Genomic DNA, 18,532 nt, shown 5'->3' with positions numbered 1-18,532 from the left:
GAAATGATTTATACTTTTACTACTTAAGTATTTTGGCAATTACATTTACTTTTGATACTTAAGTATAAGTACTTAAGTATATTTAAAACCAAATACTTTTAGACTAGTATTTTACTGGGTGACATTCATTTTTGAGTAATTTCCTATTAAGGTATCTACTTTTACTCAAGTATGAAGGTGAGGGAACTCTTGGGATAATCGCTGGCAAAAGCAACAGTGCAATTAAACATGGATCAGTCACTTGGATGTTGAATCAGACGTCCTCCAGTGATTTAACGTTTATTGTTGAAAAGTGATATCCCAAGTATAAATACAGTAAAGTACACACACTAATGGGTAAAAAAAATATATGTTTTGAGCAAAATAATTGTTTTTAGATAACGGCAAATTTCAAGGAGTAGGTTTGATGGGAAGTAGTTTCTTCTCCAGCCTCCCCTTTGCTTGAGGAGCAATAGAGAACAAAAGAGGAAAGGGCCAGCCCCCCCCCCCCCACTTGTGCTATGTCATGACTTATCTGGACCACCTATTGAGATGTGCCTTTTGTTAAGTAAATCAGATGTTAAATGAGGTGAAAAGTAGACTGGAGTGCCTCTACGTAGACTCTATAGACTTAGGTTTGTCCAGCTATTGCCGGTAATATGCACATGCCAGATGGGTTTGAGTAGGTGATGTAACTAGTAGTTACTGATTGTGGGCTGAAAGAACTGTTGATAGAATGAAAGAATAATTATAAATGGGAATATTTGTTAAGATTTGATTGCTGAACCCAGCAGAAGCTGTTAAGCAAGTGTACCTGCCTGAAAGCATATGATGCCAAATGTGTCAGATTTAAATAAAATACTAATAAAAAAATGCTGCCTTTTCATAATGAGTAAATATAAAATCCTGTAGTTTGGGAATAAAGAAAGAACTGGAGATACTATGCAACACACACCACACTGGAGTTCAGATGAGTGCATTGTGGCCGATTTGCCCCGATTCACAAAACCACCTTACTAAGCACGATGGGGAGCTCTCTGAATAATGGACAGCTGAGAGAGAAACAATGGAACCGGAAAGGGGGGATTGAACGATGAGTGAGGGGAAAGAACACTGCATGACACTGACAAGTCTGCAAAAAAGGCATTTATAATGAGTTCAGTTCATTGCTTCATACTCAATACTAGCCCAGCCAGAAGTTAATCAAATTTGTGGCAAAAGGGGGACAGCAGCAAATAGATAAGATACTCTTAGGTACAACAAGGGTAACAAGTGACCAAAAAAAAAAAAAAAAAAGACAGGTTACGCACACAAAATCTAAATTAAAATAATAAAAACAGGCAATATAAATAAAAAAAGTTAATACTGGGAACAACCTCTGAAAAATTATAATACTACTAATAGTAGAATGGTTCAAGTGCCGGAGTTTGGCAAATTTGAATGACCCAACTACTGTCCCATTTGTCATCTGTAGTAAAAAATAAAAAATAAATTTCACTGGCTTTCACTGGAGAATAGAATAGTTGCTTGGTGTGGTGTGTTACGATTGGCTGACGGCTGCAGTCAGCTTCATCTTCTGCTCGGCAGGAAGTGACCTCACGGCACCCTCAAATTTCTGGGAGTGGCGCTGAGCGACGTCTCGGAGCAGCATGACCAGGGTGTTCTGGGTTTCTGGATGACCAACATTGTCATAACGTTTTATATCTACATACGACAACTTAGGTACACGAAGAGGAAAGGAAACCCATCACGATATAAGGTTCTCTTACCTGGATCAAGGTCCTTCGTTCCCAGGACGTGGCTCGAAGCAGATACTATTGGCTTAATTTGACTCACCACCTAATGAGACAACACTTATTATTAGTAAAATACAGATGAGTATTTGACATAGTTACTAGCCAACATTGTGGAATTACACATTCAGAGATCAATTCTAGATCTGTGTGTATTTCAATGGAAATGGACAATAAAGTATCATATGATGTGATCAGTTTAAGAAAGCCAAACAGGCTAAATAAATGAGTGGGAACATACCATTGCAGGGTTCTGTGAGTAGAGCATGGCCAAGCAGCTGTACACAGTCTTGTTCTCCTCCAGGTCCTCCTTCAGAGGGAGGCAGGCCAGGAGGGCCGGGAACACCTAGGACAGAGATAAGAGTTCTCCATGTCAGCATCACTGAGGACACTCAACTCTTCAACTCGTGCGGCTGTGTACGTCAATAAGCCTGTGGCAAACTCACATTGTAAATCTAATATACAGCATTTGGGTCCCAGATATACAGCATTTGGGTCCCACAGGTCCCAGATATTCTCAGAGCAACTTAAAGTTCAGTCAGAACAACTCAAAGTTCCACACAAATCTTCCAGAGTCATGCAAACACCTCGAGTTAGGCATTGGCCCGGCATAAAATCCCATACATGAAAATGCAGACAGTACCTGTTCCAGAGGGACACCCTCCATGTGGCTCATGATCATCCTGCAGAGGGCAGCACACAGATTGTCAATCACCCTCCTGTCCTGTTCTTTGGACAGCAGGTTGGAGAAGAGGGACAGCATCATGGGGTAGTCTCTGGGAGGGACAGGAGTTGAGGAAAACACCCTAGGCTGCTGGACAGGCCAGTACTACAGTAATAGAATCTAAATCACATGGTCAGTGCTGGTCAATGTACCTAGCTACTCATGTGAACTATAACAGTGAGTTAAAAGAGATTCTCCAGTACGTTTGTATACTTTTTAGCCAGTAGTGCTTAGTCGCCGAAGTACCGGAGCATGTCTTTAACAATGCTCAAACACAATCACATACACCCACATACAAAAACACACACACACACACACACAATTGAGAGGGATACTGAGCGACAAGTGGTCCAGCAGCCTGGGCCAGAGCTCCCAGTCCAAACACGCTGTTGTTGCGAACCTCGTTGTCACTGTCTCTCACCCCGGCCACCAGCACAGGCAGCAGCCGATTGGACAGTTTACCAGCACAGGCCCTTCCCCCGGACACACTGACCAGGGATTGCAGGATCTCTCCGAGCGTGCCCACGGAGAAGGAACGGTCAGCCACCGTGCACGACGATTTCTGAGGAACAAATCCATCCTCATTCAATAAACATCGAACTAAAGGTTTATCCTTCAGTATGCCTCTGTACTTAACGCTGACATTTTTTACAAAATAAAAACAACTTTCGTTGAGAAAATTGTAGAATTTCAACACAAAATGAATTAGGAATTAGGTCTATTAATTTCTATATTGATAGATTGTCAACTGGAGTAAATGACTTGGGTTATTTGAACCCAGTGCTAACGGTCTAGTGGTAGGTTGACTCACAGCCTTGTTCATGATGAGGGGCAGCAGCTCGTTGAGATGGGGCTGGAAGGTGTCCGCTGGTACGGCTGAGGCCAGCAGAGGGATCCCCTCACCTGCAAACTCCTGGAGCATGGCATCATACTCCGCCTACAACACACAACATGGTCATATCATTTGCACCATACACTTGGAAGACATCCGATCCTGCCAGTGCTGGAGAGTGTGACGAAAGAGAGAGGAAACCCCACCTGCTGCTCGTCATCATCTGCCTCATCTCCTCCTCCGTCCTGACAGACAGTCTGTAGACACAGGGTAAGGGGAGGGTCAAAGGATTATCACATTCTTTTCCTATTATGCTACGATGCCCTTTAACCCCTTACATTTGTGGGAATTGGCCTATATGGATAGAGCCAAATTGAAAGGTTTTAAAACAGAAGAACTGTAAAAAGCATGACCATGGTAGCAAGTGAAAGAAAACACTTGGTCCGATATATTACGGGGAAATTATCATAACAAAAAGTGAGGACAACAGTTCACCTGACACAAGTCGACGTAAACATGACATGTTTGATTTTATGTGCATTTTACATTTACTGTACTTTTCACAGCATTTGTCAATAACAAAGTCTAAAAATACTCTGGGTACATTCAGTAACATAAGAATATCCATTGACATTTTGGAGTAGGTGCAAGAAAAGAAAAAAAATATTCCCAGGGTTTGAGTGAGAGGTCCAACTGGTGTCTCCAACTGTGCACAGTTCATAAGTCAGTTCAAAGCACTTATGACTTAAAAATTATTTTGCCTTGTAAAAAATCTTAGTGGCTGGTAGATTTTTAAATAGTACATTTTAGGCACTGTATGCAATCCAAATACATTCCATTATAAATTGCGATCTGGGTCAGGTTGGCATAATTTTAAAGCTTATTCTACTGACAACATGACTAGCTAAGTTATACAACACGATCTTACAGTGTTAGGCTTACAAAAGGCACTTCAGACAAACAGATCGGACTCATGAGTGCATTCAAGTGCATGTTCTGCTGCAAATGTTCTTCACAATACGACAAACATAGGCTCATTGTGTTCAGGACAACCCAGGCTATAGCGCATGTCGTCCTTGTAACTGTGGATCAAACATGGCCAACGTAAATGTTGATCATGTAAACTCAATGTTCAAATATGGAAATGTGACGTGCACATTTGGACTCATAGGTGTGTGGTTTGCTTGTATGACATCGAAGCGATATTTATTATAATCCTCAACGTTTCATTTGTCAGAACACCGACTCCTCTCGATTTACAGCATTTCCCTCACTCAGACAACAAATGGGCAAAAGTATCCCTATTAGCGGAAGGGATGGGGGCATCTCTTGTCGCGTGCAGTGCTGACGTCATGTATAGCATGCTAATGTACAGCCACCGGGTTCCAATTTAGGCACTGATCAATGAATAAATTGTGCATTTTCAACCCGTATATGGGAAGACTGGGGCTGTGAGTGGAAAAAGCTACGTCCACACTAACACATATTCTGATATCAGATATCCTAAATGAATAAATGGGGGACATCCTGCCTGTGAAGAGCACTCAGGCTTGGTTTGTGTGAGCTCACCCTCTTCTTGAGCACATCTCGGATGGCCTGACTGATCTCCTGCAGGCGCCCAGGGCTCTGCAGCGCTTCCCCCTGGCAGGCCTTCAGCACGGCGTTCATGGCCTCCAGCACACCCATCACCACCTGGCGCTCACGCTCACCGCGCACCGCCTCCAAGAAGCTGGGAAGCACCACCCCCAGCAGCTTCTGCATGGCTGAGGGAAGGAAGCTTAATTGTATTTTTTTTTAGACAGGCCTGGCTAATTCCCAGAATGAATGTCTTAACTATTATCTCATTTGATACGTTTAATAATTCTCTTAGAAAAACTCTATAATAGCGCCACATAAGATGCTTCAGAAATTCAAAGAGCCAAGGCTCTGATGAGGTAGAGGTCGAGCGAGTTACCCTGGTGGTTGGCCTCAGTGGGATTCTCCTGCCACACTTTGTGTTGAGCTCGGCAGAACTGGCCCATGGCCCCGAAGGCAGCCCTGCGTACGTCCTCGTGGGGGAACTGAGGGGAGGACAGGAACGCATGGTCAGAGATAGTCAACGCTGACCAACATACAAACTACCCATTACAGAGGGAGAGGAGGATGGATGAGCTGTGCTACATTACTTACATCACGCAGCTCATAGACCTGCTGAAAGCTGGACTCCAGGAAGGGCTGGAAGGCAGCACTGAATGGGTGAAAAGGATAAGGAGACATCAGTGACTGTAGGGACAACACATTTCCATTTGCATACTGGAAGACAGCGGAAGTTAAATGAGGAAAAGTTGCTGCGAAGTGAGATGATTGTATCGACAGATTTTCAAGGACTCTAGGCATAGAGGGGCCAACCGGAGAAGTGGCTAGCTGCAGATACCATGCAACGCGGAATGAACATAGAACCCAGATGGTCTGTGACATGCAACACTCAAAATCTCTCTTTGCTCTTGAGTCTTTACCCAGTGTTGAAGGCAATCTCTCCCAGAGCATCACAGGCGTCCTCCTTCTCGTCAATGTAGGCGTTTTCCACACTGAACCTGGGGAATGGAGAGAGCACAGAGATTAAAATGGAGAAGGACAGAGGGAATCACCTCCATCTAGTTCTTTAGGCACAAGCCTGACAAACAAAATGGCTTCCATTTGTTTCAATTGACTACTTTTATGTCAGCTGCTTTGAAGTTTGCATTGTGTCTTTACTCCTGCCCCACAAAAAAAAACACAGCAAAGGTCATAAAATGAAAGATAATCAGATGAGAAACGTACCCGGCTGTGTCTGGGTCCGCGGTGTCGGCCCCCTCGTCATCCAAAATGGCATCTCCCTCGGTGTCGTCATCATCATCGTCGTCGTCCAGCAGGACAAAAGTCTTGTCCTCCTCAAGGTGAGCCTAAGGATGAAAAGGATATTTTTTTAAACTACGGAAACTATATTTTTTGCAATTTCTCAATGGTGTAAGAGAATAGAATAGAGTGTGAATAGGAGTTATAGCAGTGTCTGTCAGACTGACCGTGACTCCCTCTGTGGACTTGAGGGACAACAGCATGATGGTGGTGATAGCTGTGAGGTGGGGACTCAGACAGTCTGGACTCACTGTGGACACGGCCGAGAACAGGCTGTACCTGTACACAGAAAGAGACAGAGAAGGATCGAGGGGGGAGAAGCACATGGGTTCAATACAAAGTCATCAAAAAGTCAGAAAACAGTCATGCACTCTGAACGCCAAACCCAACAGGCTGGCAGGACTTCTATTAGAGTGAGAGCATCTCAGACACACACTACATACGTGCAGCGCCGCAGGTCGGGGTCGTCGATGGCATTGGTGAGGTTGAGTCCCAGCTGAACACACTCTGCAGCCAGGGGGCTGAACACATCCTTGCCTATGGTGCGGGCCAGCACTGACAGAGTATCTGACAGAACAAAGGAAACCCCATTCGTCATCCATACGTGACTCGGGTTAAAAGAATCTCTATGACGCAAGACAGATCAGCCCTAAACTGTCAATAGCATGGACTATAAGTGTCTGCTGGATGACCACATCAAACAGACTAAGGCTTAGAGATAGTTAGCCTACCCAGAGCCTGTGTTTGCAGAGCCCTCATCTCATCCCTTGTGTCAGTGAGGAAGCCCTTCAGACTCTCAATGACAGGTGGGAAGTAAGGAACTAGCTTCTCTTTGGCTGCATTGGCTGAAAGGAAGAGAAGGGATACAGTTAATACAGTTACAGTGATACACATTCCAGTCTTTTAAAACGTCTAAAATAGACCCGATGCATCTCAATAGTCTCAAGTGGCCTCCTCTCCTTGTGTCCTTTCCATCTGCCCTGATCTGAAAGATGTTTTCAAAGCAACGGACTTACTTTTGACTTTAGCAGTCCTTTCAGATAAGTGTGGACGAAGGAAGACTCAAGCGGAAGCCATTCCAAATGATTGAGCTGTAACATGCTCTGTTGAAAGGCTCAATCCTAAATGGACTTTTGCAGTGTTACCTATAGCTCCTATGGCACTGACAGCCAGCTCTTTGAGCTTCAGGTTCTCTGCGTTGCTGAGGGCAGACAACATGGTCTCCATCAGGGTGGGCAGGTAGGGCTCAATCTCCGAACCTGATAGGGGATGGAACAGTTCATGAAAAACATCAGCACAGTACAGAGGGGGTTAAAAAGATTATTTCCCCCAAATGACATATTCAAATCTTATATTATCAGTACCTTAAAAGTAGTCTAGGGGCAAGATTAGAGAGCAAGAGAGTCAGAGGCTCAACATTTGTTTACCTAGCAACAGCTTAGCATTTTGGCATCCTCCAATTAGTATAGAATAGAACTAAAACAGACTTGGGTTGAATATTGGAATGCATTTGGAAATACACTTCCAAGTATTTAAAAAAAACTCAAATACACTCCCATACATTTAACCCAGGTATTTGAAAATAGTGTTTGTATTGGAAAATACTTTAACACAATTTGAAATGCTATTTGCAAAAAAAATTAAGTAATTCAAATACTAAAATAAAAGTACTTGTTTTGGGCTGTGTATTTCAATACACAGAAAAAGTATTTTAAATAACAAATACACGTTTCTGAACCCAATTATTATTATTTTTATTTTTTTAACCTTTATTTAACTAGGCAATTCTTATTTTCAATGACGGCCTAGGAACAGTGGGTTAACTGCCTTGTTCAGGGGCAGAACGACAGATTCGTACCTTGTCAGCTCGGGGATTCGATTTTGCAACCTTTCGGTTACTAGTCCACTAGGCTATGCTGCCGCCCCAAATAATAGCAAGACAGTTGGGTATGGATCAGGATAAAGGTGAATGGGAGGATCCTCACCCAGGTTTTCCATGAAGTTCTCCAGGGCGTAGAAGGCCTTGGTGATGTGTCCGATCTTGGCCTGGTTCAGAGCCGACATGTAGCCCAGCAAAAGTGGCATCAGCTCGGCACAGTACTTACTGACCTCGGGCTGCAGGTGCTCTGAGAACTGTCCCAGGGCAAAGAGGCCGGCGCTGCGGACTACCTGGTTATTGTCTGACAGACTCTGGCACACCGTCTGCAGCATGGAGGACAGCAACCTGACACACAGAGGAACAGATGGACAGTGGGATTAGCAGGAAAAAGACAATGGTTCCATTTGAATGAGAGAAAAATAAGAGAGAAAAACATTGCTCTGGATTATTTCAGCTCCAAAACACACTAAAGGACTGGACATTGGCAAATGAAACAAATTAAATTAACTGTTTTTTGGACAGGGAGCCACTGAATAAGAGAAAGCAGCATTGACTCACTTAGTCCGTATGTGGTCGGCACAGCCCTCAGCCAGCACTGCCATACACATCAAGCCTGCCTTCCTCTCATAGGGGTTCTCACTGGCCAGGCACACCTGGGTCAGTGGCATCTGATGGATATGCCATGGGTCAGACATACATACATACATAATAAAACTATTTGTGCTTTATGCATGGAAATATGTGTACAACTCCGTATGACTGCAAGTTATAAACAATGCAGCTACTAATACAATGATGGCTACATACTGCTGCAGCACAGAGATAACTTCATGAAGTGTCTGACTGAAAGGCAAATTATAACATTCATATAAAGCAAGTGAGTGTGTTTACTAACCAGCTGCTGGAATAGTTTCTCAGGGGGCATGTGAAGAGCCATGGTGTCAATAACCTGCAGACGAAGAGAGATTATATTTTAGGCACAAAAAAAAAAATACACCCCTTCTGTTCTTTGCATGTGGTTATTTCTCAAGGGAAGTTGACCTGAGCAGCAAAGTGTTTAGGACTTTCGTTGTCGGTGTCGCCCTCGTCGCCATTCTCCTCATCCTCTGGGTCCTCCTCCCCAGGTGGGGGCGCTGCACTCAGCACAGGGAACACTGTCTGCAGGATGGGATTCAGCAGCTTCTGCTTTAGCACCGTCTGCAGGAGGCAGAGAGCACAGCATACATCACTGACAAGCTCCACATATTTTAACTGACAAAAAGGATAAAAGGACACAGTGCTCGGGGTGCATCTCCATAGTCTAAAGCATCCATTTATAACTGGGCAACTTTACCTTGCTCTTGAGTCGGATGAGAAAAGCGATGCAGGACAGAGCCTTTACACGCAGGGAGTCAGTCAGGGTGGTGTCTGCACTGACCTGAGACGAACATACACACATTTCACCGTCAACAAGACAACCCATCACATTTCCTTCAATGTAAGCAAAAAGTCATTACAAATATAATTACAAGAAGCTCTGTTCTCACCTCCAAGCAGAAATGGACAATTTCAGCAATGTGTGGCACAATGATTGACACCTCACTCTCCATAAGCTCATCAAACACCTCCATGGCATCACTGGCCTGACCCTGGTCAGAAACAATCCAATCAAGGGACAATAGTGTTTGAAGCTCCATTTAATAGTAATCCCAGAAGACTGATGCAATCATCAGTGCAATACAGCAGTGGTGCTAGTGGGGGCTGACATATTGAAGTACACCCTACCTGGTCTGCCTTGATTAGGTGTTTGAGCGCAATGATCAGTCTTGGGATGAGGGAGCGCATGAGGTTCTGAAAGACACAGGAGATTTCATTTCAGCACAGCAATGAAGGATGATGGTAGACTACATTTCTGTTCACTCCAAAAAGGCATAAAATAGATTGATTGTGGCCTCATTGATTGTGGCCTCACCATCTCCTCTGTGCCAGTGTAGGCAGTCATAGCAGTGAGGGTGAGGATGCAGTAGTACATAGCTGTGGGGTTGTCCAGGTCTTGCAGCACGGTGCCAAACAGCTGCAGCAGTTGGCGGTAATGGGGCTTGAAGGGCTCTGGGTTGGACTCCACCACTTTGCTGAGCAAGAGTAGACCCACCTGAGAGAGACAGGGGTATTTTAGTGATTGGCTTAGGGTACCTAAGATGCATAGAATGTATTCAAAATATATTGATCTATGCATATTCTGACCAATCAGTGAGCAACCATCAAGAGCTCAAATCAAAGCCACATACTGCAAAACCTCTCTTTGTTCATGTACAACAAATACATGACTGTGTTTTAGTTCTGTCTATAGAAGCTGATACCTGTCTGTCCGTTGGGTTGTTGCTCTTGGTGGACTGGTTGAGGAGTGTGAATAGAGCAGGCCAGCGGTCTGGCGTCTCGTGTTTGACCATCACTGCACTGAGCTGTGAGAGGGAGTGGCGCACTGTGTGTCTGGAAACAGAGGAGGGTTATTGTCAAGTTCAGATTGAACAAGTTTAATTGGTGTGTTGGATGGGTTAGTGGTTATGGTCAGATAGGTTGTAGCTATACATCTGTATTATAACCCATTGATATTCTAGTAGGATATGCCTAGTTTTCCACCTCAAAAGCTATGTGACTGTTTTTATGTAAAGGACAATAGATACTTACTCCGTCTCCTGCTGAAAAGCTTGTAGTACCACTGCTTTCAGACTAAGAAGCAAGAAAGAAAAAAGAAAAAAATACAATGGAAACGTATAACAAATAAAGCTCAGTGGGAATTCATTCAACAGTCCAATACAGAAGACTTAGAAATGGCTGATTGTGGGGGAATTAGACAAAGGGCAGCCAACCTCTCTCTGTGATCAAGGCTAATCTTCTTCCAATGCTTCTTTACTCTCATCCGCAACATCACTGCAGCTGACTGGCGGATCTGAAAGGAGGGTAGAAAAACAATGAATGCACTGATGAGAGCCGGCGATAAGCCGTACAAATAGAACACATACAACCGAGTAGGGCATGCAAACCCCTGGGTTACACATACCTTCAGAAAGTATTCACAACCCTTGACTTTTTCCACATTTTGTTGTGTTAGACATGAATTTAAATTCATGCTCTAACATTTAAATAAATAAAAATTCACTGGCCTACACACAATACCACATAATGTCAAAGTAGAACACGTTTTTACAAATTAATTAAGAAAATAAGTATTCAACCCCTTTGTTATGGCAAGCCTAAATAGGTTCAGTAGTAAAAATGTGCTTAACAAGTCACATAATAAGTTGCATGGACTCACTGTGTTCAATGACTACCTCATCTCTGTATCCTACACATACAATTTCACACAGATTCAACCACAAAGATCGGGGAGGTTTTCCAATGCTTCGCAAAGAAGGGCACCTATTGAGCATGGAGAAGTTGTGAATCACACTTTAGAGTTATTAATTACACTTACAACCAGTCACTACAAAGACACAGGCGTCATTCCTAGCTCAGTTGCCGGAGAGGAAGGAACCCGCTCAGATTTTTCACCATGAAGCAAATGGTGACTTTAACAGTTAAGAGTTTAATGACTGTGATAGCAGATAACTTAGGATGGGTCAACAACATTGCAGTTACTCCACAATACTAACCTAATTGACAGAGTGAAAAGGAAGCCTCTACATAATAAAATAATCCAAAATATGCATCCTGTTTGCAACAAGGCACTAAAGTAATATATAAAAAATAAAATAACTTTTGTTCTAAATACAAAGTGTTATGTCTGGGGCAAATCGAAAGAGTACCTCGTCCCACACTAAAACTTAAGACATTGATACCACTCTCCATATTTCCAAGCATAGTGGTGGATCTGAAAATGGTTGTCTAGCAATGATCAACAACCAATTTGACAGAGCTTCAATAATTTTTTTAAGAATAATGGGCAAATGTTACACACTCCAGGTGTGGAAAGCTCTCAGACTTATGCAGAAAGACTCACAGCTGTAATCGCTGACAAAGGTGCTTCTACAAAGTATTGACTCAGGGGTGTGAATACTTACGTTCATTTGATATTTCTGTATTTGATTTTCAATACATTTGCTAACATTTATAAAAACATGTTTCACTTTGTCATTATATGTTATTGTGTGTAGATTGGTGAGAAAAATAATATATTCACAAAATCTATTCTGTTTTGAATTCAGGCTTTAACAATAAAATGCTAAATAAGTCAAGGGGGTATGAATACTTTCTCAAGACACTATCTATCACACTGATGATAGGTGTTTGTCTAACTAATATGTAACCTAGTTACATACCTGTGGGTTCTGGGACCCAGTCATGACAGCACACAACGCTGGGATTATGGCTGGGTCTTTAAAAGCCAGCTTCAACTGGGCGGTGGCCTGTACGGGGGAGAAAAATATGTTGGACATGGTAAATACTGACTGGAATAAAGAAAGTTAGCCAGGCAGGCGGCTTAAACGTTAGCGAACTGTCACGTTTATGAAGTGACTAAGATTGCGTTTGAATTCTGTCAGTTAGCCACACTGGTTCGTGATGTGACATAATTTGCCTAGCAACAGGTGTCCATTTTGATTAACAGTTAGCTTAGTTAGTTAGCTAGCTAACGTTAGTTACCGGTGCTTGTTATCAAAGCATGTCAGGGTAAATCCCACATTTATAGGTTCAGTAAGGAATTATTACCTGCTGAATAATCGCATTGTCAGGCTGCGTGAGTTGTAAGAGAATCTGTTCTAGTTCCCCAGACATCTTGGCTCTTCCGAAAATCGGTGTTTCTGAGAGTTGATGGTATTATTCAAAATGATGTGCTAAAAGTTGGCCCTTCACAGGGCAAAACAGTGAACTAACTTGACTAATGTGATAAATTCTCTAGCTAGTTAGCGCATCAAAATATGTATGGTTAATTTTTTTTACACCGGTTTAGTAACCCAAATCGGCGGCGGTTGAGATTTGAGTGTCGCTCCAAGTCTGGTTCGTTCCATCAAGTCACCACGCGGGACAGAACCACAGACATTAAAACCAAGGACAGAACCCTGGGAGTTCCACGTGAACCGCGTTGTTAAAGGGACCACATTGAAATACACATAACACATGCTGCACAAATGTACAGCGCCTGCTTTTGGACGGAGGGTAAACCATGATCAGTTATTGTTAGTGAGCGAACAGCATAAACTACTATTTGCATGACCAATTCTGAACGTTTTGAAGTTGCAAAAACGTTGTTGTAGTTGAAAATGTCTCAATTGACATGCATAGTAGTATAGGTGACAATTTGCACCTTCTTTAGGCAACAAAACCTCGTCCCACACTGTGACACTAAAGACATCGATTAACGAAAAAACAACTTGCCTGACTGATCTTCCTGTTCCTAACTTTTGTTTTCACAGGCATCAAGGTGGACAACTCACTTTCTTATTAAAAATGAAACATTTTCTGTCATCACAAATTCTCATGTAAAGGTTTATCTAGAATAATATTTTGTGCCACAGTCTAAACATAATTATGACGTAGGCCTTAATTCAAAGAACAATTAATTGAAATGGGCTATTTATTTCCTAAGATACTTATAAAACGTTATATACTGTACTATAATACGTATTTCTCCCTTCATTGACGAGGTAAAACAAAACAATATATTTTTTTACAAACAAATAAAGAACTGTCCACGAATAAAGTCTACACACTTACGTATGCCATAACATATATATATCTTAACTTAGCCTTTATTTAACAACACATTTTTATTTACAATGACGGCCTACACTGGCCAAACCCGGACGACCCTTGGCCAATTGTGCGCGCCATATGGGACACCCGATTACGGCCGGTTGTGATACTGCCTGGAATTGAACCAGGGTGTCTGTGTCTGACCGCTGCGCCCCTCGGGAGCCCCTACATACACGTGTCCAAGCATGTACATTTTTCTATGCATCTACAAAAGATACAAAATGCATTGAGTGTACAAATAGGCCTAGCATTTAGAATAAAATCGCATTTAGGATACTGTCTTAGCTACTGTATCCCCCCAGGTAAAGATCAGTAGCTATACTAATAGTCCCATAGGCACAACATTATCACATATTTTCACCACTAACTGAATAATTGAAATGTCAATGCAGCCAAGGAGGTGGACCACAAACAAGCATTTGAATGGTAATACTTAGGACAGTTTGTGCCAGTTTGTGAAAGTATTGCTACCTGGGTTGACCATACACTGCATTTACATGTCCAGCCATTGTGAACAAATTGTATCTGAGGAGGGTAAAAGGCTCAAGTACAAAGTAATCAGTGATCACCTTTGCATTTGAGGTGTACTAACAGCATGATCAACAACATGCTGTGAGAGACATGTAGACGGCGTTTCAATTTGCACTTTTAAACCAAACAACAAAGAGACATTACAATGCCTATAGATTCAATCATGGAGTGATAATCACATCTAACCAAGATGAGTTGCCCCCTGACAGTGATATATGTCTGGACAAAAACATAGGGAGTGTAAAGTAAAAGCATAGTCTTTAGGCTACATACTACATTCTTGTTCATTGCAATGTTTGATTTTAATTCCATTTCTGGAGGTTAAATTAATACACATATTTCTATCACTCACAGCCATTTAGGCCACCATTGCTAAACACATTTGTGTAGGTAAAAGGAATCCATATATTTATACCACTCACAGCCACCACCATCGCTAAAAATGTTTTGTCTCTCTCCACAATTGAAGAATAATGCAATCCTTGGTGAGACAACTGTTAACTTGGTTGAAAAACTGTTAAAATCAGTACTACCCCGAGGGTACCTGAACAACAATGGGACAGATCTGAAGAGACACTTTATGGCAAAGATGTGAGGAAATGAACATTCTGATCCAAGGAGAGATAAACATGTTTGACATGTGTAATAAATTAGGCCTACATAGAAGTGATAGGCTTTGCCACTATGATTGATAGATATGTCAATTATAGTTATAACCCACTGGGCATAGACATTAATTCAACATATATTCCACATTGGTTAAACGTAATTTCACTGAAATGAAGTGAAAACAATGTGGAGGATTCAACCAGTGTGTGCCCAGTGGTTCAATTCAAGAGTTGACAATAAAAATGTCTTAAAACGTTATGGGCCTATTTAAATTAAAATATGAGATTAGGAGACTGAGCACAACACCCTAACCATTAAACTTCATTACCACATTTAATCAAATGTAGTCTTTTCAAGGTGAAGAAAGGATACATTTTATCAATCAAATATGGGAACTCACAGTGGCACTGGCAATGATATTATAAATAACTAGCTATTAAGTGTGCACTCTGCAATTAGCTAGTTCAATCTTTTAAAATCTAAATGCTGATCATTTTATGGATATCCGATAAAGAGGAATGAATTGCACCAAAATAAATCAAACCATTCATTAAACTGTTTCTGCCAAATACTTTTTAGCATCTTTCTGTCGAAACTATTTTGCTTGTGCAAATTACTATTTAGTTCAAAATGTGTGTATAATGGAAATAATGAATGGACCCTTCCAGGGGCGCGGCCTCACTGCCAAGATACCTGAATGAAAGACTGATTGGCTGCGACCTTGACCCACACCCAGACACATTCACCTATAAACAGCATACCAAGGAACTTTCGAGCTTCTGGAAGGGTGGTTTTGTGGTTTTCAATCTTTAGGAAACTGCGTGACAATTTGTTTGGACGGTTCTTGTTCACATAGGCCTACTAACGTTAGTGAAAAATATGGCAGACTGGAAGCTACCAGTGAGCTTCAACCCATCCTACCACCGTTTTGCCTATGGTCTCGTGTACCAACCAGGGGCTGAGCAAAATCATCCTAACTTCTCCAGCTGGACAGAGGCCACATACAACCCTGGGGTCAGCGCCAGCTACTACTCGCAAGCGCAGCCACAGCATCAATCACCATCCTGGACTCCCGAACAAAACAATGCTGGCACGAGCAATGGCCAATACCCGGGTTCTGTGGCATGTCTTGGTGACCCTCACAGCCATACCCAGAGTGGCCGCCTTTTCATTTCCAACAACCGGGCTCCGCATGATCCGCAAACGGAGACCGAGCGGCCAAGTAGTGACACTCAGAGCGACTCAGAGACCCACACCTCACCAGGTAAATAACTACTGCTACTGGTATGTAGCTAACATTAACTAGTTCTTGTTTTGTGATCACCGAGTAAGTCTCTATCCGTGTAAATGCGTCCTACTGTACTCTAGGTAACTAGTTTGTCAATGTAACGGGCGGTATCGTAGACATAGTGGTAGTTATTGCACTGTATTTGATGGGTCTCGGGCTAAAGTGACGATCTCCCTCTCAAACGGAGCCCATGTGTGTTTGTATATCCAACGCCGTCTTACTGGTTATTTGTTATGAACCGCTAAAAGTGACCACTGGCGCAAGGGTTTACTCTTGGTCAGATTGCGTGGACAATGGCACAACCACGTTTGCACGTGAGAATTTAAAGTAATCAAGCAAAAAACTGACTTCACATACCAGTAAGCGTACATACTTTTCTCCTTTCCTCACTCAGATTCTTTGAGTTTTGCGAACGACCGAGAGGCGCACAATTCTCAAGCCAACCATACCACCTGGGTGAGAAATGAGTTGGAGACAGCCAGTGGAAGCCCAAATGGCAGTGGGCATGTCTCCAGTTCTCCTCCAGAGGAGTTTAGAAGTCTACAAGTTATGGGGAGTGAGGACTGCACCCTGCAGTCATTGCCCCCATCTTCCCCAGAGAAAGTGGACAAGAATATCCCTAAACAAAAAGCTCGAACTGCTTTCTCAACAGGCCAAATGGGTGCCCTTACTCATAGGTTTAACATGCAGAAGTACCTCACCCCTGCTGAGATGAAGACCCTGTCTGGACTGACTGGGCTAACTTACAAACAGGTGAGTTAAGGCTACTCACTGTGTTAAGAACAACCTGCACTTCACAAATGTATCAAATCATAGCTGGTATTTGTTTCTGTTGCCCAATGTGTTCTTACAGGTAAAAACATGGTTCCAGAATCGCAGGATGAAACTGAAGAGGCACCAGAAAGACGAAAGCTGGGCACCACCTGGGTACCCCAACCCTGGCTACCCCAACATGCCACAGCGCCCTCAGGTGAGCACAATTGTAGTGCTCTAACTTAATGTAGCAGGTGAATAAAGATGCATGAGCACTGTCAGCATCTGTTTTTCAGGGGAAACAGGAGTTGGGGTGAAAATATGTTAACCCTTAACTGCAAACATCCACTTTCTGCCATCCCTGCAGAGAGTGGGTGCTCTGTAACCCTGTCCAATAGTAATTTTCCTTACCCAATTAAGGCATTTGACTATTTTTTTGCAATACTACACTTACAGTATATATTGCTCAACCACTTGTCTAGCTTGTGCATCCTGTTGGTCAGTAACAGAGTGGCAATAGGCTTGGACATAGAGTGACTCATCCACAATGGAGACCTGTCCCTAGTCTGGACAATGTCTTAAAGGCAGGATGATACATCACTACGCACAGCTGTGCTTTTGACCTTTGGTGATATTAACCACCATCTGTTTTGTTTTTTTAGTTTCAGGGCGAACCCCAAGCACAGATCCAGGACCACACCATTGCTCAACAGTTTCGAGAGGCCATGTTAAGGAAGAGTCCTCAACAGAACCTGCCTTACTATGCTGTTGGGTACCCTCGGCCATCCTCGCCCCCCCAGCCCCCTGCAAGGCCCCTGGGCATCTGGCCCCTGCCCCCAGCTGTGACCCATGAATACCCCAATGGCTACAGCACGGTCAGTGTAAACCACCATACTAGCAGCAACAGTGATGACTGGAAAGTCATGAGCCCCATCCACATGACTGTTCCACAAGTCTAGCCAATAACTAACATAGGTAACATGTTAGTGGTCTCGGTGGTAAATTCACTGGTTTGTCAAGGTATTACATTTTTTCTCGTTTTGAATGATTATTACAATTAAGATTCAGACACATGCAATTCTCTATTTCGTGACGAGGTGTTGGCTAATCTTATCAATCCATTTTAACCATTCGCTGGCCCCACTTGAGAAATTGTATCCCTTCATATTCTTAAAAAAAATCTGAAGTTTGTTTTATACCTTCCAAAGTTTTTATCTGTGTATTGAATATCGTTGCTGTTTTGACATTCTGCTTTTTGATACTACTCTGACGAAGCTTTGCTGTGTCTATGCTGGAAGTGGCACGGTTTTATTCCCTCACTAGCCTACTTGATGAAGTGATCTGTGCAAGGCACTACTAGATGTTACACATGTTCCTACTGAATGTTTGTTGGTCCATGCCACACCAGATTTGTATCCTATTGGATGCTCTTAACATTATTGCCATGTTTTATGACCACGTTGTACAGTGTGTGGTGATTCCTTCCCCTCCATGTCAGGGTTTTGTTCACTAGGCCCAACATGGGGAAAATGCATTGACA

The 18,532-nt window shown here is 42.7% G+C and overlaps 2 protein-coding genes across 2 annotated transcripts; one reads left to right on the top strand and one right to left on the bottom strand.

Annotated features, from left to right (window-relative positions):
* Positions 1 to 1,110: 1,110 nt before the first annotated feature.
* LOC106590255 (importin-4) lies at positions 1,111 to 13,124 on the bottom strand. Its single transcript, XM_014181064.2, has 29 exons — positions 12,768 to 13,124; positions 12,380 to 12,466; positions 10,931 to 11,010; positions 10,749 to 10,790; positions 10,421 to 10,550; positions 10,033 to 10,212; positions 9,846 to 9,911; positions 9,608 to 9,709; positions 9,415 to 9,498; positions 9,123 to 9,278; positions 8,977 to 9,030; positions 8,640 to 8,749; positions 8,188 to 8,426; positions 7,348 to 7,461; positions 6,934 to 7,047; positions 6,646 to 6,769; positions 6,370 to 6,481; positions 6,128 to 6,249; positions 5,824 to 5,901; positions 5,498 to 5,555; positions 5,283 to 5,388; positions 4,898 to 5,091; positions 3,535 to 3,585; positions 3,308 to 3,433; positions 2,832 to 3,058; positions 2,416 to 2,548; positions 2,014 to 2,118; positions 1,749 to 1,818; positions 1,111 to 1,650 (listed from the first exon to the last, which is right to left on the bottom strand). Exons 1-29 carry the CDS (start codon positions 12,831 to 12,833, stop codon positions 1,520 to 1,522), a joined length of 3,261 nt encoding a protein of 1,086 aa, XP_014036539.1. The 5' UTR covers positions 12,834 to 13,124; the 3' UTR covers positions 1,111 to 1,519.
* A 2,571-nt stretch (positions 13,125 to 15,695) lies between these two features.
* Positions 15,696 to 17,972, top strand: nanog (nanog homeobox). Its single transcript, XM_014181073.2, has 4 exons — positions 15,696 to 16,215; positions 16,634 to 16,992; positions 17,093 to 17,209; positions 17,655 to 17,972. The coding sequence occupies exons 1-4, from the start codon at positions 15,831 to 15,833 to the stop codon at positions 17,949 to 17,951; spliced, it is 1,158 nt and encodes a 385-aa protein (XP_014036548.1). The 5' UTR covers positions 15,696 to 15,830; the 3' UTR covers positions 17,952 to 17,972.
* The last annotated feature ends 560 nt before the right edge of the window (positions 17,973 to 18,532 follow it).

This window comes from Salmo salar, chromosome ssa29 (assembly GCF_905237065.1).
Source record: "Salmo salar chromosome ssa29, Ssal_v3.1, whole genome shotgun sequence".
In the NCBI taxonomy this organism is placed as follows: domain Eukaryota; kingdom Metazoa; phylum Chordata; class Actinopteri; order Salmoniformes; family Salmonidae; genus Salmo; species Salmo salar.
Note: the sequence above shows the minus strand (reverse complement) of the source record. Positions and strands in the feature narration are given on the sequence as shown.